The following is a 27,836-nucleotide window of genomic DNA, read 5'->3' on the forward strand; positions in this document are numbered from 1 at the left end:
AGTCTCTAAAGATTTTAAAAGCATACATTTTAGTTTCCAAAAAAATTATTACACAAATCAATTCCTAATATTTTTCTACATCAAACATAATAATTTCCCATCTATTTTTTAGCATGACTCACTAAATTCTTCAAGTATTTATTAGGAAAAAAATATTAGTAAATATTATAATCAAATTAATTTTTAAGGCTAAATTAAACCTATTTGGTTTCTAATATGGTATTTTTTCAAAAAAAAAAATGATTGAACTATCCTCACTACATACACAATTTCAAATCCAACAACAACAACAAAGGTTGAAACTATTTGATATTTGTATATTTAATATAACTTAACTTGGTGTGATAGCTAGGAATTAAGTATAATAAAAGTTATTCTTCTATTTTCACTTGAATCTTAACTTGATCACCAAATTATCAATTAACTCAAAAAGCTAACTAAATTTCTATTTCATAATTAGACTAAGTTAACATACACATCCATGTGGCACATACATATATTTTTCTTTAATTTATAATGTGTGCAAAAATCATGTTATCAAAAAAAAGTGTCAAATTAACAACTTAATTGCATATGTATAATGTCAAATTGTCAACAAGAATCCGACAATATCCTATTTTAAAAAAATAGTAGTATTAAAAGAAAATATTTTAATTTGGATTTCAAAATATCATTATTTATCTTACTTATTTCCAACGAAAAGAATGTGGCAATATGCTAGTGTCATCATCCGCATTCACAAAGCTATGCTAATAATAATAAAGATTGGCATATAGTAAAAGTAAAATGAATCGGAGAACTATTATGCCTGACAGAAAACAACGTTAGAAACTAATCTATCTATTAATTTTTCTTGGGGACTAAAATGTTCGCTTTTAAAATTCTTAAAGACTAATTTGAGTAATTACTCTACTGAAAATATACGGTAAACTAATTTGTCTATCAGAATAAAACCTTAAAAATTAATTTTTATATTAATTTTTTTAAGACTAAAATATCCGCTTTTAAAATCTTTGAAACTGATTTGGGTAATTACTCTAAATAATAAATAGTACATTTATCCCCATTAATATCAATTACATTGGGGAGGTTTGAAATTGGTGGAAGATCATCCCTCAAAATTTTAAGGAAAATACATAGGTAGGGAAGAAAGGAGATTCCCTTTGCTTTCTATTATGGTTATTTACTCAAAGTTTTGTCTTGATGGTCTACAGCCATAAAAATCAACGCTATTTTGAGCAGCATATTGCTCTCACTATGAGCCTCCTATCTTATGTTATAACAGTGACTACTTATGCTACAGCATAATCTGAGTACGGCTCAATAATAACTATTAAATGTTCATGCCATTAAAATCTTCCCAAAAAAATATCCCATGCTTATTATTAATCTACATGGGAGAACAACAATTATAGTGTCATCTGAATTGGAAAGAGAAAAATCTTATGCTTCCAATAAGTCGAGCATATCAGAAATCTTGCTTGTGTAAAAATCAGGGTGAATATTATTTGAAGGATCTTGCAGAGCTGATTGAGTTGTGCAACCTGTTACCACAACAACAGTAGTTGTAACATTTCATGAATGACTTATGTGGTTGAGTTAAGTGTATGCAAAGGTTATCAAACTCAAAGAGTTCACTTAGGTAAATTTGAATCATAAAACTCTTGTAAGCTCATAAGAGTATGAAATCTAAACATGTAAACTCATGAGAGTTTATGATTTAATACAAGTGTTTGATAACTTATGAGTCTATGATGCAGAAAAAAAGGTAAGTTCCCTTACCAGACAGAACAAGAAGAGTTTTGCAACCAGCATTCTGTCCAAACAATATATCGGTATCTAGTCTATCGCCCACCATGCACATCTTGGAGCAACTTACGTTGAATCTGCTTGAAAGAGTGGGTTATATGCTGAGGAGGGAAAAGTAAAACAAGAAAGTCCCTGACACCAAAATCAATTAATTCAAGCATATTTTAACTCTTACTTCTGGAGTAAAAACTCCATCATAAAGGTTGATGGTTTTCCAACTACTATAGGCTCCTTCTGGGTTGATCCACACATAGCAGCAACCATACACCCAGCACCTGAAATCCAACTTTTAACCATTATGGGGTCATACAATAAGATAACAAACTAATTCCACTATGTGAGATAATGGAATCAGAGATAGAACCAGGCCATTCTTGCCAAGCAGTCATATGTCCAACTGCATCACGGTTGGTAGCAATGAAAAGGCATCCCGGATTCTCACGTATGCAAAGGGTTCCATACCTATTAGATGGAATTTGAACATCACGGTTAGAAATTAAAGTGGATAGAACTAATTCTACCATCGAAATCGAAGAGCATTTTGGGGAATATCAATCAATATATGATCAATCTATCTTGTGATGATAATATTAATCGGGAAAAAAAATGGTATTGATATTGTATATACTCCTTCAGGAGTCCATATGTTTAGTTCTTTAAAACTTCTAAGTAATCAAACGTTCTGAATTTGAAATTTCAAATAGTCTGGAACAATATAAATTAGAAGGTAATGCTGAAAAGAAGAACAAGCGAAAATGTTTTCTTACTGAAGCTTGTAATAGTTAATGTTAGGATCAATGCCAACCACTACAGCCCCAACCTGCAAGAGTGCACTCCTCAATCCTCAGTTAAACAGAAGCATAGTCTCAATGAAGATACTCAAAGAACAATGGGGAAGATGTTACATTACACTCTTATCGTGTTCAAAAAAGATGTTCTGCTTCAGGTCCACTGTTTTATTGGCATCTGCCTGCAATTATTGAATGATTTAGCAACAATAACTTGGGAGACAATCTTGTGATTCTCAGCCCTCTATTAGTGTCTTGTTTTTGAAACATGCATTGTCAATTTGGCATTAAGAAAGTGTAGCCAAAATAGAGTTGAATATGATCACATGAATCAAACTGTTAGTGTAAGGGTTTCCTTTGAAACAATACATACATGCACAAGAACATTCTTTGATACAATTTTACTGATAAATCTGGGACATCAGAATTTATTGTTTTTAGCTATCACTTAGCCGTCAAGTCAACCTTTAGTCTAGTATTCCAACAACATTCTTTATTCCATACTTTTAGGCTTAGTTTGGTAAAGCTTTACTTTTTAAAAAGTGTAGCATTCATGTTTGGTAAATCAAATTAAAAATGACTTTTAATAAACACAAGTAGCAATAATTACATTTGATAAAATTGTTTCTAAAATTTAAAAATACTATAAAAGACATAAATTTAAGTGCTAAATTTGAAAATGAGTTAATATATAAAGTTATATTAAACTTTTAAATTTTGAAAAATACAAGCCAACTTTAAAAAGTTACTCCTTAGTTGCTTTCAAAAATACTCTAATCTTTTAAAAGCTGCACAAGTATATGGTCTTTCTAATTTACCAAACACAAAATGAGGAATTTGTACTTTTAAAAAGCATAAGCACCTCTTCGAAAAGCTTTACTAAACCAAGCCTTAAACATTGATGGCGAAAAACAATAAATTCTGATGAGCTCTAGCATTCCTCGATCGAAAAATCAAAACTTCTACAAACAAAAGATATGAGTATGAAGATGAACATAACTTACCGGACCACCGAAAGCATTGAAGCCAGCAAGGCGCAACTCCTCCAGTATACCATCCCCACCAATTACATAAACCTGAACATTGAGAAGAACATGAAGCAGAAAGGAAAAAAGAATAGATATTGGAATATGAAGGAAGCGAACCTTGTTTTGAGGAGGGAAATTGTAGAGCTTCAAGTACATGGCAGCTGCAAAAGAGGAGGAGAAAATCTCATCCTACAAAAGAGAGAAAGATGAGGAAATGAAATGAAAGAAGAGGAGAGTGAAGAAGAGAAGAGTGAAGAGTAGAGAGTACCGGGGAAACAGAAATCCCTAAAAAGTGAAACTTGAGGGCGTACTGAGCACGTGACTTGAGGGAGTTGTTGGTGACGAAGACGAGCTTCTTGCCCTTGGAACGAAGAAAGTCGAGGGTTTCAGAAACGCCGTCGATGAGGTTATCTCCCTTCCAAATGACGCCATCGCAGTCGAAGAGGAAGGTGTCCACGGAATCCAGCAGGTGAGTCAGATTCTCACGTGATAGAACCTGGCAACTGTTCATGCTGCTGCTTCTTCTTCTTCTTCTTCCTTCTGCTTTCGCCTTTCTTCTTCCTACTATTGGCTGCTTTCTAGTTTCTTCTCTTCTCTTTATTTACTCACGTGCTAAAAATATTTCTTTTCTTTAATCTCATTCACTCACATGTATATTTTTTTATTTTTTAATTCTAAAATAATTCATTTTCAAAAGACAAAATTAGAAAAAATGATAAATGACTCATGTATTTGATATAAAAGCTATATATAAAGAAGTATATCATTTTTTTAAAATAAATTTAAAAAATAATTGTCTCAAAATTTAATTTTTAAAGTTTTGAAAAAAGAATAAATAAGTTCATTTTTTGATTGATTGTGACTCTCATTGTATAAAAAATCTCAAATTTATAACCTCATAAAAAGACTATACCATTTGAATTATAATTCATTGATAACTTATTATTTGACACTTAATTATAAAATATATAAACTAATTATTTGATACTTAATATATAATAATTTATTCATGACTTATTATTTGACACTTATTATTCATGACTTATTATTTGACAATTACTATTTTAATTATAAAATATATAAACTAATTCGATACATATCAGAGATTAAATTACGTAGATTAATCTCTTATTCATCATATTTTGAATGTAGCATTAAATTAAGTTTGAGTATACTATTTATAAAGTTCAGTTATATTTTTTATGCAATTTGATTATATTATGTGATTACGAGACTATTCTATATTTTTATACAAATTATTAATTGGTGATTAGTTTCTATTAATTTTGCATGATAGTTACTCATTTATGACTGATCTATTTATCTCCAATAATAATAACCTATTAATATTTAAAAAAGTTATTTGAATATTAAAATCAGTTATCAATATATTTATGTATAAATACATACAACATATATTTATATTTTAATATCTATTTTATATTAATAATTAATTTTAATAACTAATTAAAATGTACACTTACTAATTACTATAATTGATTAATATTACTATTTGTTTTATCATCTCTTTAGTGCTTTAACATATCTCTCCTCTCTTAATTAGTCAATGAAAAAATAAATAAATAAATAAATAACCCTCACAAAACCAAGCTATCTAAGGCAATATTGTAACACTTTGTGCCATAGTATTATCTTAACTTAATTTTTCCTTGTATTGTTATAGCACCAAATTTACTTCTTGAATAGAAGACACCAAAATTTGCCACAAAATCATGAGAACGTACAGAAGAAATTATTCTGTCTACCACTTGCAATGACATAATAAAATCATAATTATGGTTATTATTATGAATTATAAATTTTAATCATGCTTACCCAAACATTAATCTCGGTGATTTCCAATTATCATGATTCATGCATGATGAAATTAATACCCTTGTGTTCTTTTTTTTTTTTGTGTATTCTCTGGGTTCTTTATTGGGCTAAAACTTGGATCCAGTAATAAACTTGGCCCATATTTAGATTGGGCAACTTCTAGCCTATTAAAAAAGGTTCTGAATGGCCCACTATTGTACCCAAAAAAAAAGGGTCTGAAAAATGCATACCAAAAAAAGTGCTTAACAAAAACAAAGTGATTTTAATTTGTCCTATTTTGTGGAATATTCTCAAAATATGCTGTGTCATAATAAACTGACTTCTCTGAAGCTTCACCCCTTAGCACAACAATAAGGCCAATAATAAGTTAATAACATTTAAAGATTTAATGTAATAATGTAATGTAATGTGTGTCTATAATTACTCACTTCACATGGTGCCAAAACTATATTTTACCTAGCTACCCATATACCTAGCTAGAAAGTAATAATAATAAAATAATTATAACTTGTCAGTCTTTGACAGCCAAATAATATTGCAACACCCTACATGACCCCTTCTATTATATTATTTTTTTTCCCTCTCACTAAAGAAAAGAAAAAGCCTCATTATTAATTTTTTTCAAGCTAAACTCAGTATGTAATTAAAAAACATGAAACAAAGTTTTCAATATCATATTTGGTCCACATTTTTTTTCTTCTTTCTCTTTCTTTCTTTACCAGACAGATTACAGGTCAAATGGGATGAGAATGATGATAAGTCTTAGAAAAGGACATCAAAGAAAGAAAGAAAGAAAGAAAAGAAAGGTATATGACTATATGGACCTTGTTGCCATGCCCAAAACCTTGAGTTTTCTTATTAGGTAATAGGTTTTTCTAAGCTGAGACAGAGTACTAATTTTGAGTTGTAGTTCATTCTTTTAATTATTTTTTTAATTTTTTTATATGACTAAAAATTTAAATATATATTATTTTTCAAAAAAAAAAAAACTATATTCTGCTTTTCATTTGGTGCATGGTATAAAGAGATTTTGACATCTAAAGAAACTAAAAAGTGAAGCCAAAAAGTGAAGCTAGCAGCCAAATCCCACATATCCAAAGTGTTTTTTTTTTCTCTCTTTCTATAAAGCACTTTTTTTCCTTCTCTTCTCTGCTTGGTGAGGTTATCAAACTCTGAAGAATCAGACTTACCCTCTTGAGAGAATATATTCCCTTGGCTTGTACCAGTTAAAAAACAAAAAAGATTCAAATTTTGTAGAGACCCAAGTAAAATAAAAAAACTTTGTAAATTATGTTTGAGTGGCCCAAGGCTCACATGCATGCCACATGTCAAAATCCAGTTGTACTTGTTCTGCCATTGGTTGTTGCTCTCATATCATTTCAGTGTGTACCAGTAATAATATTTAATTTAATCATATCATATAGTAAGTATAAATAATAATGAGATTAATATTATTGGGGGTAGAGGACCACTTCATAAAAATTATATATATATATTTTTTAATTCAAAAAACAACAAATAGAGTTAGCATATGCATGTGGGTATGGAAGGGTAAGTAGCTCAAACCTCTATGTATGGAGCTGTATGTAGATCTACTTTATTTATTTTTCTCTTATTACTTAATTTTAACTTTTCTAATTGTTTATGCATTTTTGTTTAGCATTCCCATATGAATCTTTGAATGAAGTGAAAATTGAATGAAGGGTAAGTAGTGGCATTCTATGCAAAATCAAAAGCTTTATGTATGCTCAACTTTGCATGGGTTTTTAGAAGGCCACAATAATAATGTGTCCTAAAAAGGTCAAAAAGGGTTTTTTCATCACACATTGGTATCACATAGGAGTATTATTTTATGAATTTTACTAACTTGTGTCTTGTCTTAAAGATATAGGTTAAGAACACTATAAAAAATATTTTATAAAAATTATTAAAAAATAAATATTTTTATATTTTTAATATATTAAATATATTAAAAATTTTCTATTATTATTTTTTTAAAATATATCTTTAGGATATAAATTAGCTAAATTCTTATTTTAATTAGAAATTAAAAAATATTTGGTATACATTGTACTAAAACTTTTAAAATTTGCTTTGATCTTCCATTCTCATTAATTAATACTAGTATTTTGATTCAAATGCTCAAACTCAAATGCCATTAGCATCACCTATACTCTAAATTGAAATGATTTTTTAGTTAATTATTATTAGAAAAAAGGACAAATCAATACCTGACTTTTTGGTTTGTGGACATTTAAGTTTTCGAAAAGTTAAAAATACATTTAAGTCTTTGACATATCAGTCCCTGAATCTAATTTGTTCAATTTTAAAAACTCTCTCACATGTGCATCCGTATCAACCAGGTCAGTACAACGGGAGTTACATTTGATTTTTTTCGTTAAGTCTGATAGACTCAAATGAACATGAGAGATAATATATTTAAGTTTTAAAAAGATCATGAACTTGAATATATTTTCAAATACTCGAAAACTTAAATGTCTGTAAATCAAAAGGTTAAGAACTTATTTATTATTATTATTATTATTGTTATTATTATTATTATTAACATAAGTGTTGATATAATGATAGAAATACACTATAATTCAAGAGATTGTGATCTTTAACAAAAAAAAAAAAAAATAAATAGATGGTACCCTTAAAAAAGATTCTAACTACAAGTTTCACAAATAGTTCTTATTACAATATTCTAAAAAGGATGATACTCTTTACACTTATCAAATAAAGAAGGAAAAAGACTAGAAAAGTTTCACTAACGATGATAACTACAATATGGAATTCTTGCTAGACTAGTTATTATTAATTTATTAATTACCTAAGTTTTTCTCTTAGTAGTAGCTAGTAAATTAAAATGACTATATATGGCTTTAACAATAATGGTTATTATAACTTTGACCATATATATCAAATAATTGAAAAACAAAAATAGCTGTCCAAACAAAAAGGAAATCATCCAAATAAATTCAATGTTACTTTTGAAAGGAATAATTAATAATTGTAAATGGATTGAGCAACTTAAAACCCCATGATACAAAAGCCGACCCTATTTTTGTGTTTTAGAAAAGGTTCCTTATAATAAGTTTGGTTCCACTCACTCTCAAGACATCACATGTATTATCAAAACCTAGAAAAAAAAAAAAAGGCAAAGGTATCAAAGGAAAAATCTTATCATCATTCAACATTTTATGATAAGGAAAAGAGCCTGTCTATAACAAAGGATAGAATTGGTCCAAATAAAGTAGTTATGTTTGACCCTCCAAAAAAAATATTAAAAAGAGAAAATTAAAGGGGTCTATTAATAAAGTATTAATAAAAGATGAAAAAAAATAAAGATAAAAAGACAAATCGATCTCTGATTTTTTTGTTTGTAGACATTTAAGTCTTCGATCTTTTTAAAATCTAAACATATCGATTTATGAATATAATTTGTTATTTAAAAAAGAAATTTATGTGTGCATTCATATCAACTAGGTCAATATAACGAGAGTTATGTTTGATTTTTTCGTTAAATCTAACAGACCCAAATAAACATGAGGGATTAATATATCCAAATTTTTAAAAACTTAAATGCCTACCGATCAAAAAATAAAAGACTTATTTATCTTTTTCTCAAAAATAAAAAAGCAACTTAGAAAACAAAGTGTCTGTTTTTAGAGAGGGAAAGGACCATAGAAGCGTGAAGTGCCCTACTTTGCTTTTTGATTGGGACCAAACCTTGGTTTCTATATATATTGGGGAGTCAAAATCCAAAACCCAATGATTCTAAGGTTACAACCCCTTAAATTGAAGGACACATAAACCTTTTTCCCTTCTTCAATTGCCCCCATGCATGTGGCTGAATGACTCCAACCAAATCAAAAGAAATAATGTTTATGCATGCACACCACACTTACAATCAAACAAACGTTGGTAAAATAGAGCCATAGTCAAAGGTTGATTTAATTTATTGTCGTTTTTGGGACACTTATTAGATTCTTAGTTTGTTACTCATTTTTTTCCCATTTGGTGCTAAATTCATTATTTCCCTTTCCCCCCTTTAAATAAATGATGGAACTTATTAACACCATGAGGTGGAGTTAGTAACACTCTTTAAAAAACGTTGTTTAACAATAAAAAAATATTACTTTAATTTTAACAATAGTTTTTAAAATAGCATAATCATTATAGTTACTATAATATAGTCATACTAAAATGATCCTTTAAATTATTATATATTTTTAGTTAGTGCAATGAACTCAACTTGTTTGCTTAGCCCTCTTCCATACATATCTTACCCTAGTTGTCACACCAAAAAAGAAAAAATAAATAAATAAATAAAAGGGGGAGAAAAAGAAGAATGACAAGAAGAAGAAGAAGAAAAGGAATTTGTGGAGAGGGAGATATATTTTGATACTTTATAGAAAGAGAGATATTTGGATTACATATATAAAGATTAAGACCAAGTTGAGAAAATGAATTTCAACCACCTTAATTATCATTATTTATGAGAGTTCATACTCATTTGGGACCAATACACAGTTGTCCTAATTCTCTTATCTTCACACAAAAATAAAGCCCTACACTCTTAGAGTATAGACCACTTCCCTTAAAAACACTCTTATCTATATGGACATAATGTTAGGATTTGAACCAATTCAAACCATAGGGATGAAATTCTTTTTTCTTTTTTTTTTCTTATTATCAAAGATGGAAAGATTTGAACCTGTGACTTTTTAGATGAGTATAGAGAGATTATGTCATTTGAGTTATAATTCATTAATTAGCTCGTTGCGAATGAGTTATAATTCAAATAAAATTTTTATTTATTAATTAATAATGCGATATTAGTATATATTTTATGATATTAATATTCTGTGAAAAACTTTATCAATTGAAAACCCTAATTTTAGGATTTCAGTCAAATTTAGTCGAATTAATGGAATTCCCAATAATAAGAAAATAATTGAAATGCTAATAATTTATTAATGCAAGCTAAAAGGTCTCTCTTTCTCACAAATTAAATAATAGGGTTTGAGTGATCCAAATGGTATCCCTAGTCCCATCATAGCAATTAGCAATAACAAAGGGTTGGGCCCTTCATGGCTAGCATTGTGAAGACATTGAGAATAACAAACGTAATTGCTTGGTAGGGATAATAATACTACAAAACATGACTACAACAACCTCAAATAGACCATATACTTTCCTACCATATACTATACACTATATATTATTGGAAGAATTTTACGATTCTAGCTCGGTATTCTAATAATTTTAACCTTTCATTTCGATTATAAAAAATATATATAATATTAAAAATATTATTCATATATTAAAATATTTATATTTTAATATATATTTTATATTAATAATTAATTTTAGTAACTAATTTTAGTATATATGTAGTATAATTATATATATAAATTAAAATTAATGAATAAAAGTATTAAAATATTAGTATTTCTAGTATATTTTTTTTGTTATATTAGATTTTTCCTATTTCACAAAGGGGAATTGATTGATAAATAAATAAAAAAATAAAAAGGTATAAGTTGGTTGTTTTCTTTTTGGTACATAAACATAATAATCAAAAGCTTTAATGGGGGATAGAAGAGGTCCACCAACAAGAAACTTAAAATGTAATTATGGATGATTCAGTGAGTAGTAATATATACACTTCCATTTCTCATTTCTCATTGGATCACTCCAAAACATTCATTCTCCATCCACCCTTACACCATTTTATTCAATGCAAATGGAAACAGGGCACCTATTTTAGGCAACCAAAATTCTTCATGTCGGCTTTAATTAAGTGATGTGAATTTTTTCATGTAATAATAATAATAATAATATACATAAAAATAAATAAATAATTTGATTGTTATGTATTTTAGGGTAAAATATTTTTGTATTAATAACATCTAATTATTATTGTCATATTAACATTAGTGATGTAAATAATTTTATTAAGATAATAATAGATATGGGAAGTAACAGATTTTATCAGATATGACCATGTATACAAATTAAACCATAATAATTTTACTTTTTATTTTTATTTTTTTTGGAAAAAGTTATTATCGTCATATTTAGATTTGAAGCGAGAATATAGGATAACATGCATGGTTACTGATACGTTATCTGTATCCTCGGTCACCCGGCATACTCGGCATGCAAGCACTTTGAGGCTGACATTGCACTAACCGCCCAATAAAGCTCGGCACGAGCACAGATAAGCTCGGCATCATTCATTCGAACAAAAAGACACGTGCATCACAAAGCTCGGTCCCGTATCAACCATCCGAAAATTTCGGCCCATGATCAGGACCGAACGGCATTACTCAACTGAAGATAAGAAACGTGATCAGATAATTCACAGCACCAAAACAGAATAAATCTTAACTGATCTATAAACTAGGACTCACCCACTAACGGGTAGAAACTAACTCCTATAAAGCATAGCTTACACTAGACTAAGTCTCAGGTTCTATCACTCTCAGTCTCTTACTCTTTACTCTAAACTCATTTCATTCATTCGCTTTGAATCACTACTGACTTGAGCGTCGGAGTATCTTGTGCAGGTATTCCCGCCGCGGTGTTTGATTCCGGCCGACGTAAAGCTCTTCCCCTTCACCGGCGACCTGCTCGGAAGTGCTTGAGCTCGGCCTCCAGTGTTCGGACGAATCAGTTACAATACTTACAATCTAGTAGATGCCCTACAAATAGAATATTTGTACTCTTTTTTTTTTTCATTTCTTTTAATTTCATGATTCTTGTCATACGTTGTGGCTCTTGTCGATAAATAAAGCCTCAATACTTTAGCCAAATTTTATTATTCAAATGGCAAAGTTGTCAAGTCATACATAAATAAATAAAGTAATACTTGTTGCTTGGAAAATTTCTTCATGTGTTCACCTGGTTAGAATCTTGAACACTTATATATGTAGTATTATTGCTTAGCTTAGACAAATCTCCACTTTTTTTTTGGGGGGGTGGGGGAGGAATAAATTTAATATAACAAGTGCCATCCACATAAATAATAATATATAATTTTTTATCTCCTTGAATTGTAAGCTGCCCTTTTTTAAATTTAAGAGAAAAGAACAAATCCATCTTTCACTTTTTAGTTTATAAATATTTAAGTCTTTAAAAAATTTAAAATATATTTAAATTTTTTATTTTTTTAAAATTTAAACACATCGATCCCTAAATCTAATTTGTCTCATTTTAAAAATTTTTCTATGTGTCCATTCATATTAAGGTTGGCAATGGATAGAACATGGTAGGATTTAGACTCTACTCGCGAATTGAAAACTTTTTAAAAATTATACTCTATTATATTCGCGGGTTGAGAATTTTCCAACTCTAACCCTACCCGCATCTTAAAGTTCTAAAGCATATCATACCCGACTCTACCCGTAGAAAAATAACAAAATTTTTAAACAAATATAAAATTCAACCATTCTAAATTTCATGCATATTAATAAAATAGAAAATAACAAATTAAGTTCAAATTAAAATTAAAAACAATAAAATTTTAAAGAAATCTAACATAAAATTATAAATAATATGATCATCAACTAGTTTAGTGGTTATTTCAAGTTTTTATAAGAAAAAGATAGATTTCTTCATTACGTAGATAACTTTTACATATACATTATATAATATATTAGAAATGCGGGTAGAGTAGGGTAGGATATACCCTGAACCCATACCCTACCCTACTCGTACCGTACTCTACCCTACTCTCAGCGGGTTGGATAGACAATCCTATCTGAATGGGTTGCTCCGGGTTGAGTATCCCGAGTAGGGTATAAATTGTTAGCCCTAATCCGTATGAATCAAGTCAATACAATGAGAATTACGTTTGATTTTTCTGTTAAATCTGACAGACCCAAGTGAATATGAGAGATCGATATGTCTAAATTTTAAAAAATCAAGAATTTAAATATATTTTTAAATTATCAAAAATTTAAATATCAACCAATCAAAACATCAATAATCTATTTATCATTTTCTTCAAAATTTAATTTTCCCCTTGGGAAGAGCTGAACTCAGAATAAAATAAAACTGAAAGAGGTGTAGCATCAACATATATTAAACCAAGAAAAAAAAAATGAAGGAAAGAAAAAAAATTAAAAGAATTATTTGGGCAAAGGCATGATAGACAAGTGCAAGACTCAGAAACTGTTTAGTGACTTGGACCCCTGTTGGTCTTGGAGACAAAAAACCATTGAAGTTTTTGTATATTGAAAATGATGAACAAATGAACAAATAAAATGTTATTTTAGTTGATTTCTCAGGTGGATCATCGGCTTATTAACATATTCTAATAAATAAAAGATGAGGCGAATTTGATATTAAATAGTACAATGATAATATGTTCTTAGAATTAGTGTTTAGTGAGTTGCTGAATACCTATTAAAACATATGAATAAGTCATTTATTAAAATAATCTTTATAGAAGTAGTGAAATCTTTAGTTCATCGATTTATAAAATAAATTTTAAATTAGAAAATTTAAAATATTTAATAAAAAAATATTTTATATTAAATGATCAAGATTATAAATAAATAAAAATATTTCTATTAATAATCAATAAATATATGTTATATTATTATAATTTAAACTAACAAAATAATTATCAATAACATATAAAAGTATTTTTTGTTATATAAAATAAATAATAACTTATTTTTATTGTTCAAAGAAGTATATATTTTATAAATAAAGAAAAAAAATTATAATTTAATATTTGTCAAGAGAAAAAATGATATTTTTATTTTGTTGCAACTTTTTTTAACTACAATAACAACATAAGTCGCATTTTCTCTCTCTCCTCTCTATTTGTTGATTAAATATTGCACGAAGGAAAAAAGGTTTTTATTGTTTACAATGTAAGAATATTTAGGCTTTTTTTTTTTGCCAATGAAAGTGAAAAAAGTGATTTACTAAAATATTATAATTTTTTTAGTGTTTTTAAAAATTATAAAAGGTATATAAATAGAAGAATTTAATTTTTATACTTTAAATTTTTTAAATTTTTAAAAATAGAAATTGAATCATCTCATTTTAAAAATGAGATAGTGTGATTTCTATATTTCCCAAAAAAATGAAGAATTTTATTTCTTTATTCCAAATTAAATTGAGATTAACACTCTAACCATTTATAATCTAAAAAGATATTGTTGTCAATTTAATATAAAAAATATAAAAAAACTTAACCAAATGACCATATATAAATAATAATAATAATAAGTGATTTGTCTGAATTTAAATTTATGTTGTAGGAAAAAGAAAAAATGAAAAGAAAAAGCTAGACTTTACTACCTTTGACCCTGATTCTCTCTCTCTTGAATGTGCCTAATAGTCCAACACAGCCATGGGAGCGAGCAAGCAAGCACCTTTCTCTATCTCTCTCCCTCTTCAACTGCTAAAGCAACGTAGCTGAGTGAGTGTCTCTGATCCCACTTTGAATTTTGTTACTCTCTTCATTCTTCTTCTTCTTACTTTCCCTTTTTACCCTCTCTTCCATTGCATTCTCCTTCTTCTTCTCTCTGCCCCTACCTTCTCCTAACCTCTTACTCCTTCCCAAGTTCCACTTTTTCGCATCTGGGTCTCTCTCTTTTCCCCCGATCTGCCTCAGATTCGGATCAAAATCCATTCTTTATTCCCAATTCACTCCATCATCTAACTTACTTTCATCTTGCCCCTCCTTACGGTAATTTCCCCCTTTTTTTCCATCAAAAATCTGTTTTTGCCCCCACTCAATTGGGGTGGCTAATTTGACTAATACCTTGCTTTTTTCTTTGCCTACCCTTTGTTGTTATTTAAATTTGATTTTTGGAATTGATTCTTATCTTGATGGTTGCTAATCACTGTTTAGCTTTACTAAAATGATTATGGTATGTATATGCATGCAGCTTCACAGCTCAAGTTTTCTTCTTTCTAGGGATTCATGCTTTCTTAATTTGCTAACTCTGTTCTTTGGTACTTCTGTCACTGTTGGTTTCATGGATAATATACCATGTGGGTTCACTCAGAAGGAGGTTATGCTGTTATGCTTTTAACAGTTTTAGCTATGTTTATATGTTTGGATTCATACCTATCTGTGCTTCAGTTGAATGTTTCACTGATTAATGGATCTATTTGTTCCTTGTTTGATTATGTGAGCTACTTTTGTTCAGATTTCAATCATGATTTATAGACTGTGTTTATCTGTGTACATGTTATTTGTTAAACTGGTTACTTTTTTGCACAGCATACTTGGTGACATAGCTGAATCTTTTTTATGATATTGATGCTTCTGATAGGTTGCTTCTTTGTGGGAAGACATAAATGGATTTTCAGCCAAGGGTTTTGTCAATTTGATCTCAATTGAAACTCCATAGGATCTCTGATGGACTCGAAAAGTACTGCTAGAGCTCTCCCAAAACATCATCACAACACAACGAAGACGGGCAAACTGGAGCCGACTGCTTCCGAAGGTTCTTTGAAGTCTACACAGAACACAACGAAGAAGGATACTGGGGAGATTCCGGGAAGCAAGAACTTGGGAGCTTCGGTCCAGAAGGTGTCTGCTGAATCCTTGAGTCATAAACTTGCTGCTGCCACTATTGGTACTTCCTCAACTGTTCTTGCCAAAGCATCTAGAGAAGCGGATCACGGCATTAATGAGAGCTTAGGCTCACTGGAGAACTCTGCTGATCAAGAGAAAAAGATATCAGAATATGGAAGTGTGAAGAGCAGTTCTGTATCTGCGAAAGTTAGTGATGGGGCTAGCAGTCTCGCAAAGACAAGTGGGAGTGCTAAGATCAGTGATCGAGTCGACTTTGTTGAGAGTGGTAAGAGCAGTATCTGCAGAGGAAGTACAAGCAGTGATGTGAGTGATGAGAGTACTTGTAGTAGCTTTAGCAGCACCGTAAACAAGCCCCATAAGGCCAATGACTTGAGATGGGAAGCTATCCAAGCTGTTCGATCTAGAGATGGGGCGTTGGGTTTAGGTCACTTTAGACTGCTGAAGAGGTTGGGTTGTGGGGATATTGGGAGTGTATATCTCTCTGAGTTGAGTGGAACTAAATGTTATTTTGCAATGAAGGTAATGGACAAAGGGTCCTTAGCGAGTCGGAAAAAGCTACTTCGTGCTCAGACAGAACGAGAAATCCTGCAATCGCTGGACCATCCCTTTCTTCCTACTTTGTATACCCATTTTGAGACGGAGAAGTTCTCATGCTTGGTAATGGAATTCTGCCCCGGCGGAGACCTCCATACACTGAGGCAGAAGCAACCAGGGAAGCATTTTCCTGAGCAGGCAGTAAAGTATGTTTAACATGAAAACTCAATTTTGGTTTATTCATATTGGTTATTGTTCATACTTTCATTTGTTATTTCAATTGCATGTCAGTTTTTATATAAGCTTTAGTTGATCTGTTGGTACTGCTTTAATTCTCTCCCATTAGAAACTAACGGGTTCTGCAAATTTTTGTTAAACATTGATTTCTCTATCTTCATGAAACATGCGGTTGGTTGAGACTTAAAAAAGATTTATGGCTCACAATAGAATATTGAAACAAATGAATACATTATCGTTGTTTGCCGATTCAGGTCCAAATTATACATTCATTGTAAGTTGTCTCCTAGTAATGTGCTTAGTACAATAACTTTGGAACTGTCATGCTTGCATGAAGAGTGTGTTTGGGATTAGGGTTAGGGTTTCGTTTACCTGTGGGTCTGCATGCATGCATGCATGTTTGACCTTATTTGTGCATGTTAATTATATGGATGGTTGCTTATTCCAGATAACATCAGTATCAATTTGTTTACAAGGTTGTGAGCACCTTGAATTATTTCGAGTGTCTTCAAACTAATTGTAACAGTCACCAAGAGTAAACCAATTTTTGGAAGCTGGCTTGTGGAAGATAAACTAATTACGAATCTTAGTTGTCATTAATAGTGAAGCAATAATTTAGTCAGTGCAGTGCTGATGACTTGTGATTGTGCCTTTTTGTTTTGGTAATTTGTTTAAGCTGGTGAAGATTTAATTTAATATATAGTGGTAATGAAAAGGCTAATTTCCTCTGAACTTGCAGGTTTTATGTGGCGGAGGTCCTACTGGCTTTGGAGTACCTTCACATGCTTGGGATCGTCTACCGTGACCTTAAACCGGAAAATGTCTTGGTTAGGGATGATGGTCATATTATGCTCTCTGACTTCGACCTTTCGCTCCGCTGTGCTGTTAGCCCAACTCTTGTTAAAAGTGCGTCCATGGATACCGAGCCTCTAAGAAAGAATCCTGTTTATTGTGTCCAGCCAGCATGTATTGAGCCGACTTCCTGTATCCAGCCATCCTGTGTCGCTCCTACTACATGCTTTTCACCTCGGCTCTTTTCTAGTAAATCAAAGAAGGACCGGAAACCCAAAAATGAAATTGGCAACCAAGTGAGTCCCTTGCCGGAGCTCATTGCAGAGCCTACTGATGCTCGGTCTATGTCATTTGTCGGAACCCATGAATACTTGGCACCTGAGATCATTAAAGGCGAAGGTCACGGAAGTGCAGTTGATTGGTGGACTTTTGGCATCTTTCTATATGAGCTCTTGTTTGGTAAAACTCCTTTTAAGGGATCCGGGAACCGAGCTACATTGTTTAATGTTGTAGGTCAGCCTCTGCGGTTTCCTGAAGCACCTGTTGTCAGTTTCGCGGCGAGGGATCTCATAAGAGGGTTGCTCGTAAAAGAACCTCAGCACAGATTGGCATATAAACGAGGTGCTACCGAGATCAAGCAGCATCCCTTTTTCGAAGGTGTGAACTGGGCATTGATCCGCTGCGCTACCCCACCTGAGATCCCCAAGCCTGTAGAGTTCGAGAAGATACCTTCCCCAGCCTCGTCTGCCGGCGAAAAGGCCGTGAATCACATGTCAATAGCGAATCAGAAGGGTTCGGATAATTATCTGGAGTTTGATTTCTTCTAGATATAGACAATATTGATTGCAAGAATGGTTTCTGTTAGGTGGGGGGTTGGAGGAACTGTTTTTCAATGTTTCAGGAACAGATGATGAGGAATTGTATGTTTGTTTTTGTTGGCTATTTGCAAAGTTTCAAATTTGTATGGCATAATCAAAATGCATGGCTTCTCTCTGTCATCTCAAAGGCATAAAAGAAGGAACTTGAGCTGTGATTAATGGTGGTGATGATGGTAAGCATGAAACTGTGGAAACTCAGCCACATGGGCATCCCCCAAAATTCTGTGCCCATGCAGACCTGAAAATCAATGCTTGATTTGAATGCTTTTATTTCCTTTGAAAACATGAGTGTCATGTTTTTGAAAAATGACAACTTTTTTTTCTGCCTTGGAACTCATCATTGCCGAGAATCTATTTCTCATTACATGACACTCATGTTTCTTAATCTAAAGGAGTATCTACATCCAATACAACAAGAATTGATGTTAAAAATTTAAGGAACTAAGAAAGGTTCATATCATATATCAAATTCCTGGTCTAAGTCTAATAAAGAAAAAAACTTCCTACACTTTAATGCAATCTTTATTTAATATCTTGTTATTGAAATCTTGGTCTAAATGCCCTCATAGAATTGTGCATAAGACGTGTAAGAGGAACAGATTCAATGGATTCATCTTCTTTTTGTGAAACTCTGTAGTTGGTAACATCATTAGAGGGTCATAAAGTGCAAGGATTAATTGATGAAAGGATTAAACTTGTCAAACAGATTAATAGAATGAAATAGTTGTTTAAGATTGCACAAGTCAATGAACTTTGAAGAAGCAGTTTCCTTTTGCCTTTCTCTTCTGTCAAGTAACTGTCAGCATACTCCTCATTCACAAGAGTCCTTGGAATTTTTCCAACTACCATTAAACATTAAGAAAAAACAGAGAAACATCAAGAAGACAAAGTCATAGCTAGTTACTTTCTTTTATTAATTAAGAATTGAAACAACCGTTTTGTTCGTTAGTTGAATTTAGCATTCTTTATCAATCAAAAAGTCAGTTTAACAATTAAAGTTGGTAGAAAATTTTGCATCATAAACCAATAAAACTCTTGTATTCATGACATTCCTTGTTTCTAACAATAACCTATTTTTGTTAGGGACTAATGTTTTCTATGTTCGCCAATCTTATTTGAATCTTAGTTGAGATAACATGAAAAATTGTGCAAATATAATTTCTTTATTTATAATTTTGTTAGTCTTTGTTTAAAATAGTATGAACAAGGCAAAATTAAATCATTTGGTCAATTCATGTGTTTATTAATATAAGACTAAAAAAGATATACATGAGAAACGAAATTATACTTCACATGTCAATAAGTAAAAAAATAAAATAAAATTAAGAGTTTATTACTATTGTTATTTGGGCAACAACTGTGACAATAATAATCACATGAATTTGATTTTAGGTAAAAAAAAAAAAAGGTTAAATTTTTAGGTTGCTGAGGTGTAAAGGAATTAAACCTTAGGATTTCCGAAAGGTTAAGTTTCTGAAAAGACAATTTTATTTTCCATATGTTACAACTTTTCTTCATCACCTGTGATCATTTACATGAAGCAAAATTATTAATATATATATATTGTCTGGTTTAAACTATACCGTGTATTCTCTTTAAAGTTCTAATTAAGCTAAATCTATATTATTCGTAACGAAAATGTCTAGTAATTAAAAATATTAATCGTCAATGAGTTATAACTCAAATGACATATTTTCTTTATATTTACTTTAAGAGGTTGTGGGTTTGAGTATCTCTATCTTCGATAAAATAAAAATATTAAACAAAAATAGCTTAAATTTATTTTATTTGGCGTTCATTAATTGTCGTTAAAATTAATAAATGCTAAATAACACAAGTTTAAACCAACTTGAATTGATTGAGTGGTCATAAATTCATTCATTCGCTTAAACAAATTTTGAGAATTCGAGTTCTACCTTATGCATACAGTAATTCATTGTCCAACAACCAATCTTTAAATAAAATTCAAATTTGTAACAAATTAAAAAAAAAAAAGAAAAACGGCATGAAAGAGCATCATTATGGCTGTATTTGTTTATAGAGATAGGACACAGAGACATAAAATCGTGTTTGACAGAAGAGATATAGACAGAAACAATATGTTCAAAGACACTGAATTAGTGTATTTTGTGTCAATCATGACATGAAGGACACAGAGACAAGGGACACAACTTATTTTTATTTTTTCTTTCATTATTATTGTTAATTTTTTATAATTATATTTTTTATCTCAAAATTTTTGAATGAAAAAAAATGAGAATAAATTAAATTTTCATAATTTGTTCTAGTTTATCACCAAACAGAATACAAGAACATAAAATTTTATATCTCTATCAATCAGTGTCTTGTCCTTTCCTGTTTTCCGAAACAAACGCAGCCTATTAGAATTAATTATTAATATTTACCTCAGACAAACTTTAACTACTTGCATGTATCTACGTTGAACAAAATTTGTATGGGAAATTGAGAGGTTCGTTCTTCAAATAGACCTGATCTATTATATATTATATTAATAATTCATTTAAATTAAACTAAAGCTAATATAAAACTTAATTATATATATATTTTTTTCTTTGAGATCAGCTGATCATCATGGATGCATGCACGTTTCTTTTGTTTGGCTGCACCTATCATAAGAAATTAACTAATTTTAATAATCATATAGTTATTCCTTTCAAGCAAGAACAAAAGCTAAAGTCCACACGAAAATTTTAGCGGTAATATGATAATAATTGAGTATCTATTGTATTTCTTTATTAATTATAACTACTTTATTATCAATATTATTGTCTTTTTTAATAAAAATCTTCTGTCACTCTAGAATTATTACAATAATTAAGAGATAAGTTAAAAATATTACGATAATTTCAATATATTGATAATATCATAAACTTTGACCAACCAACTAAAATTAGAGAATATATTTCAAAATTTAATAAATACTTACAAAAAACAAAACTCAAACCTGCATTCATATAAGATACACATTACATGACCAATCTTTATAACCAAATTATAAATCATTTTTTCATTCCATAATTTGTAATATTCCTATATAGAAATTATACAATAATAATAATCATGACATAGTAACACAGAATGGAATGAAATTGAAGAAGTTTGGCTTAAAAGTTAAAACAAGTGCATGAAACAGAATCTTTTTTGAGAGGCTCTTTATGGGGCATGGAAGTGGCATGAGGAGAAGGAGAGGGTGATCCTGAACCTAACCCTGATCCAGTTATGTTTTCACTAATTTCCTTCCCTTCACACACAATTCTCACCTTGCACATTTCTGGTGCACTCTGAAGTACTTGATCTGCTATGCCATTCCCTTTTCTTGATCTTAGTTTTCTGTTCATCCAAAATCTTATAAGTGCAACTTCCATTTCACTCCCCTATGTGATCTTTGATAATTGATTGAAAATTTTTCAAATATTTCTGAAATATCAGTGCTATAGTCATTTTAACGGTTGATTTCAATTAACTTATATTATATGTATTTTTTATAATTGATACCGACTATTAAAATTATTAGAACACTGATATTCTTAAGTAATTACATGTGATTAGGTTATATAAAAGAGTAGAATTCCAAATTTATCTTCAAATATTTTTTGAACAATCACTTTGATCACTAACCTTTACAATTTAAAATCTTAATGACTAAGGAGTAATGTAAAATTGTGATTTATAAAAAATTGTACCTTAATTGGGATTTGTTGAGTCCAAGAACAAGTTTTGTAATATGAAGAATGGGGATCAAGTCCAATATAGCCTTTGCAACAAAATCACTCTCAATGAGAATGGTGTCCACCTTAACCTTGCAAGCAGAACAAGTTTGAAGGAACTTGTGAAGGAGGTTTCTTCTCTTGGCTCTTTCTTGGGCCATGTAGCTCTCTACTTGCTCACCACTCACTTGGCTCTTTGGGATCATTCCCATTCCCACTGTCATTGCAGAAACAACAGCTAGTCCCAAATACACACTATTTACACATTGCTTAATTATTACAAATTTAACTATCTATCTATTAAGCCTTTTAGCATTTACATTCTAATAAAATACCTGAAAAATATTTATGTATGTTTTGGGGTATGAAAAAGTCTAGGGGTAGCAACTTTTGTGTTTTGTGATCAGTACTTAACCATAAAAAAAGTGAGTGATTTCTTACTATTGGATCTAATCTCACACCATTAAAAACACTATTGATAGCCAAACACAAAAGTTGCTGGTCCCTTAGCACACCTCGAGAGTATATCCACTTTTCAATAGAGCTATTGAAAAAACGAGTGGACGGGTTCTAATTAACTTGCCACGAGCAGCGAGTCAAAATTAAAAAATGAGTTACTTTCTTTTTAGTAGACCAAAGAAATGATAATTTGATTTGATTTGTCCGAAATGATGAGTTAAATAGGTTAATTTTGTTTTTAAGTTTTTTTTTTAAACTAAACTACAAAATATATATTAGATGATTTTGACATTTTGTAACTAATATCCATGCAAGCTGAGAAATTATCACATCATTTTTGTTGTTAGACTTGTCATTTTTACTGACAAACCAAACCAGCTTATTTTATATAGTATTTGAATATTAATATATAAAAAATAATGCAATGCAAATTCAATATGTTGAAAACAATGCAACATCTTGAAATAATCTAAAAGTATTCTTCATGATGGTTGACTTTTGTCCTTGGAACTCACATTCTTGCTTCATTAATGATTGTACAAGCTAGCCAAGGTTTACTGATCTAAATTAAAGCTCATCAAACTGAGAATTCAATCTTCAGCAGTCTTTTATTGACTTAGGCATCATTTTAAGCTCACAAATTAAAATTGGTTCACAGGTGATGTTGGAAAAACAAACTGTGTTTATTAGTACTTTGTTTCAATCAAAGATTCAACAATTTTCTATATATGTCCATGAATATTTGATACTTTACTATTAAAACAAGGATCATATATTTCTGATCTTAAACCAACTTAGTGGTTAAGGTCTCAACCTCACTTATGTAGGACCAGGGCCTCAAAATCTTGCACCATCTACTATTCACACACAGACAAACTAAAAAGGAAAAAAAATTGATTTATTTAAAGCATATATATTTTATGTTTGTTACTGAAATTGAAAAGATTGATATGATAAGAAGACTAAGGTTTTAAAATAGAAAAAAGAAAAAAGAGAGTGTTTGACTTACATGGATTTGGAATGTGTTTGATCTCAGGAAAAACATGGATGAGATAAAGCATGGTAGATGAGGTAGTAGCCAAGTTCTTGAGAGTCCATGTTAGAGCTTCCATGCTTGTCTCACTCTTACCAACTGCTACATAAACACTTTCTTCTTCCTCACTACTCTTCCCTTCACTAATTCTTGACATAGTCTTAGGAGCATCATTATTAAGGTACAATTTTGATGTCTTCATGTCTTGTTCTTCTTCTTCTTCTATCTCTACTATCTCACTACTACTACTAGTGATGATTCCATAGTAGTCGCTGAACATTTGGGAACTTCCCATGGTGGATTTAGCACCTTCATCTGATGATGATTGGTGCATACTATGCAAGGACTCTGTTAATAATGTTGCAGAGGACATGTTATTATGTTGAAGGTTTCAGAGAAAAGGGAAAAGAGAGTATTGGTGTTACCAATGCATTGGTGATGATGATGAATTTAGATGTTGACTTGTGATATTGTAGCTTTGCTATTATAGAAATAATTCAGAATTTCAAACACCAACTTTGACTTTTGAGTTTTTTTTTTTCCATTTTTTATTTTTCAGAAAATTATTGTGCTATGCGTGTTTTATCAACAAACAACAATGAAGTCTAGTTGATACTTTAATAAATTTGTCCCTCAATTTCATTTCTAGTCTCTTTGCAAATAAACACTACCTCAAGATATATCTCATTATTATAATATTTAAATATTTTTATCTACTAATTTATTTTCTACTTTCTCAATTTTGGTGGAGGCAAAAAATTTTTGAAAAGCCAATGATTTAGATTAGTTGAAATATTATGATTCGTCCAAAAAGAAAAAGAGACCTTGAATTTAAAAATCTTAGAATTTTAGAAATAGTAATGCTATACTGTAAAAAATTAGAGTATTATTTTTTTGAGGATGAAAGAACATATTGGAAAAGGTCAAAAAATTGTTGAAGAGGAGTAGAGGACCTTAACTGAACTATGGACACAGGAGAAAATATTTAAACTTTTGAAAATTTTTGGTTGTCTCCTCTATGTCTTTTAATGATTTCTAAAAAATACCAAATATATAGGCTACTTTTAATTTAGTTTCAAGAGTTAAAAGACTTAATTATTGAAAATAGGAATTGAAATCAGAATCTCATTCTAAAATTATTTTTCGAAAACATTGCAAATAGGATTTTGTCCATTAAAATTATTGGAGTAGTGACAAATTGCAATGTGATTTGAATAAATCCAAACATTATGATATTAATTAAGACTGGCAAAACTGGGCACTAGGGCCAACTAAGCCTCTGCCGTCTGACCTCGAATCACAAACAACTCCGTAAGCTGACCGTATGTCGACTTAACCAGGGCGGTTACCGGAAGATTTCTTGTACCCTTTAATACAGAATTAACATACTCAGATATATTGGTCGTCATGTGACCGAATTGTCTGCCACCATCCTGGTGCTGAGTTCATTTATCATACTCTATTCTGTTTGCCCAGTCACACATCGCCGGATTCTCAGTCCTCATGATATCAAACCAATAGTCAAACTCTGCCTTGGTCTTTTGATGCGGAATTTATAACCCACACTTACTAACCGGTAAGTGCACCGGGTCGTACCAAGTAATACCTTACGTGAGTAAGGGTCGATCCCACGAGGATTGATGGATCAAGCAACAATGATTGATTGATTGGATTAGTTAGGCAAGCAGAAATTGATTTTGAGATGTTCAAAAGATTTAAGTTTGAATTCAAAAATATCAAAAGTATAGACAATTAAATAAATTGAGAATAAAATATGGATAAACAGTTAAGGCTTTAGAGTTATCTATTTTTCCAGATTAACTTTTCTTACTAACTATTTTAATTATGTAGGATTTAATTTATGGCAAACTATATGTGACCAGGGACGGATTTATGTTGAAGGGAGTGGGGGCAAGTGCCCCCAGTGGAATTTAAAAATTTGTTAATTAATACATAGTAAAAAAATTATTTGCCCCCATTATATAATCAAATTTGACCCCACAATAAGTAAATTTCACTCATTAACATCAATGATAAAAAAAATAAATAACAATTCAAAATTCAAATGAATTTGTTACAATAACATTTAAAGAAAAAAGAGTAAAATAATTATAGATTTGTTATTTTATAATTGTGACTAATAAATAAATTTAAAATTTAAAAAATATGTTTGTATACTCAGTGAATAGTACTGTTATGCTGTGTATATATATTATATATATTTGATTATTTTTTAAAATAGAGGTAACTACTAATTTGATATCTAAAAGATTTAGACGCAGACAAAATAATCGTTAAATAATTTGAAAATTGTGATAAAAATAACTAACAAATATTATATTTATTAAAAGTGACAAAAAAATATTTTAATATTTAACAAATAATATATCATTTAATCTAAATATTTGATAGTCAATAGAATTCAGCCTAATATTTTATTATATTTGATTATAAATATATAAAATTATTCTGTTAAATTTATTTCAAATTAAATAAATTATCTTATTAAACTAATTTTAATATTAAATTAAAAATGACTAATAAAAATATTAATTTTATATTAATTATTAAATAAAAATGGTTAAATAAATAATAATAATAATAATAATAATAATAATAATAATAATAATAATAATAATAATAATAATAATATATAAGAAATCAAAATAATACTGTTTATTCATTAATATTTTTTTTAAGTTAACTTTAATTTTTTCTGGATAACATCAGTTGAAAAAAAATTTAAATATGAATATTATAAAGAATCGATTTTGTAATCGTATGAGAGATAAATTTTAAATGATTATTTAACGACATATATAAAAAGAAAGACATTTGATTGTATTGACAATGAAAAAATTATTTAATCTTTTTAAAATATAAAACCTAAAAAATGAAATTTTAAATTATATATTATTATTTAAATTAGGGTTAAGTATGATTTTGGTCCCTAACGTAGGGGCCAAAAATCGATTTCGTCCCTCGGCTTTTTTTTGCTTCAAAAAGGTCCCTGAGGTTCCGGTTTGTTTTAAAATCGTCCTTTTTACCAATTATATTTTTTTTATTACCAAATTACCCTTTATTAAAAAAATTATAAAATAAAATAAATATAAAATAAACAAAAAAAAAAAAAAAAAAGAAAGAAAGGGGGATAGGATACAGAAGGGGGGAGGGGGAGAAAGAAAGGGGGGGGGGGGTGAGAAAGGTGGGGGGGGGGAGGGTGGAGGGTGGAGGGGGGAGAGAAGAAGGACGTCATGCCGCCGCACCGCCGCCGCACCGCCGCTCGCCAACCCCACCGCCGCACCGCCGACCCCCCTTCTTCTTCTTCTTCTTCTTCTTCTTCTTCTTCTTCTTCCCGCCGCCCGCCGACTCCACCGCCGACCCCACTGCCACTTCTTCTTCTTCTTCTTCTTCCCCACCGCCGCACCGCCGCCCGCTGTCCGCCTCTTCTTCTTCTTCCCGCCGACACCACCGCCGAGCCGTTGTCCGCCGCTCGCCGCTTCTTCTTCTTCTTCTTCTTGTTGATTCTGGGTTCTTGATGATGATGATTTTCTGATTCTGAGTATATTGTTGTTTGATTTTTCTAGATTTTTTGAATTCTGGATTTTGATGAGGATGACAATAATGATGTTGATTTTCTGATGTTTTGGTTTTTCTGATTTTCTGATGTTGATTTTTCTGGATTTTCTGATGTTTTGGTGTGATGGATGCTGGTGATGGAGTGACAGTGGATGAGGGGTGGTGGTGGTGGTGGTGGTGGTTGTTCTGATTCTGAGTTATGATGATGATGATAATGATGATGGTGGTGGTGGTGGTTGTTGTTCTGATTCTGAGTTCTGGTGGTGGTGGTGGTGGTGGTGGTGGTGGTTGCATAATTTTGGAGAAGAAGGGAGAATTTTGGGGAAGAAGGGATAGGGGCATTTTGGTCCGAAGGACGATTTTAAAACAAACCGAAACCTCAGGGACCTTTTTGAAGCGAAAAAAAGCCGAGGGACGAAATCGATTTTTGGCCCCTACGTTAGGGACCAAAATCATACTTAACCCTTTAAATTATTATTTTAATATTTTAATTTATTGATTAGATAATTTAAAGACTAATTATATTTTATAATAACAAAGTATAATTATAAAAATTATT

At 30.5% G+C, this 27,836-nt stretch overlaps 3 protein-coding genes across 4 annotated transcripts; 1 reads left to right on the plus strand and 2 right to left on the minus strand.

The window, feature by feature from the left end:
* Positions 1–1,075: 1,075 nt before the first annotated feature.
* Positions 1,076–15,122, minus strand: LOC130974543 (phosphoglycolate phosphatase 2). Its single transcript, XM_057899418.1, has 10 exons — positions 14,982–15,122; positions 3,894–4,220; positions 3,743–3,814; positions 3,602–3,673; positions 2,720–2,779; positions 2,577–2,629; positions 2,174–2,271; positions 1,985–2,084; positions 1,783–1,886; positions 1,076–1,544 (listed from the first exon to the last, which is right to left on the minus strand). The coding sequence occupies exons 1-10, from the start codon at positions 15,120–15,122 to the stop codon at positions 1,444–1,446; spliced, it is 1,128 nt and encodes a 375-aa protein (XP_057755401.1). The 3' UTR covers positions 1,076–1,443.
* Positions 14,742–18,598, plus strand: LOC130973840 (serine/threonine-protein kinase D6PKL2). Of its 2 annotated transcripts, none has more exons than XM_057898518.1 (3): positions 14,742–14,909; positions 15,772–16,777; positions 17,548–18,598. In XM_057898518.1, exons 2-3 carry the CDS (start codon positions 15,858–15,860, stop codon positions 18,425–18,427), a joined length of 1,800 nt encoding a protein of 599 aa, XP_057754501.1. In that variant the 5' UTR covers positions 14,742–14,909; positions 15,772–15,857; the 3' UTR covers positions 18,428–18,598. The 2 variants fall into 2 exon arrangements, with proteins under 2 accessions (XP_057754501.1, XP_057754500.1); XM_057898517.1 differs by lacking the exon at positions 14,742–14,909 and adding an exon at positions 14,916–15,179.
* Positions 18,599–21,431: 2,833 nt separating this feature from the next.
* LOC130973039 (U-box domain-containing protein 54) lies at positions 21,432–24,166 on the minus strand. Its single transcript, XM_057897411.1, is given in 4 exon segments — positions 21,432–21,694; positions 21,697–21,829; positions 22,183–22,423; positions 23,675–24,166. Coding segments are annotated over 4 exon segments (813 nt in total). The 5' UTR covers positions 24,072–24,166; the 3' UTR covers positions 21,432–21,652.
* Positions 24,167–27,836: the final 3,670 nt, after the last annotated feature.

Source organism: Arachis stenosperma, chromosome 4 (genome assembly GCF_014773155.1).
Source record: "Arachis stenosperma cultivar V10309 chromosome 4, arast.V10309.gnm1.PFL2, whole genome shotgun sequence".
In the NCBI taxonomy this organism is placed as follows: domain Eukaryota; kingdom Viridiplantae; phylum Streptophyta; class Magnoliopsida; order Fabales; family Fabaceae; genus Arachis; species Arachis stenosperma.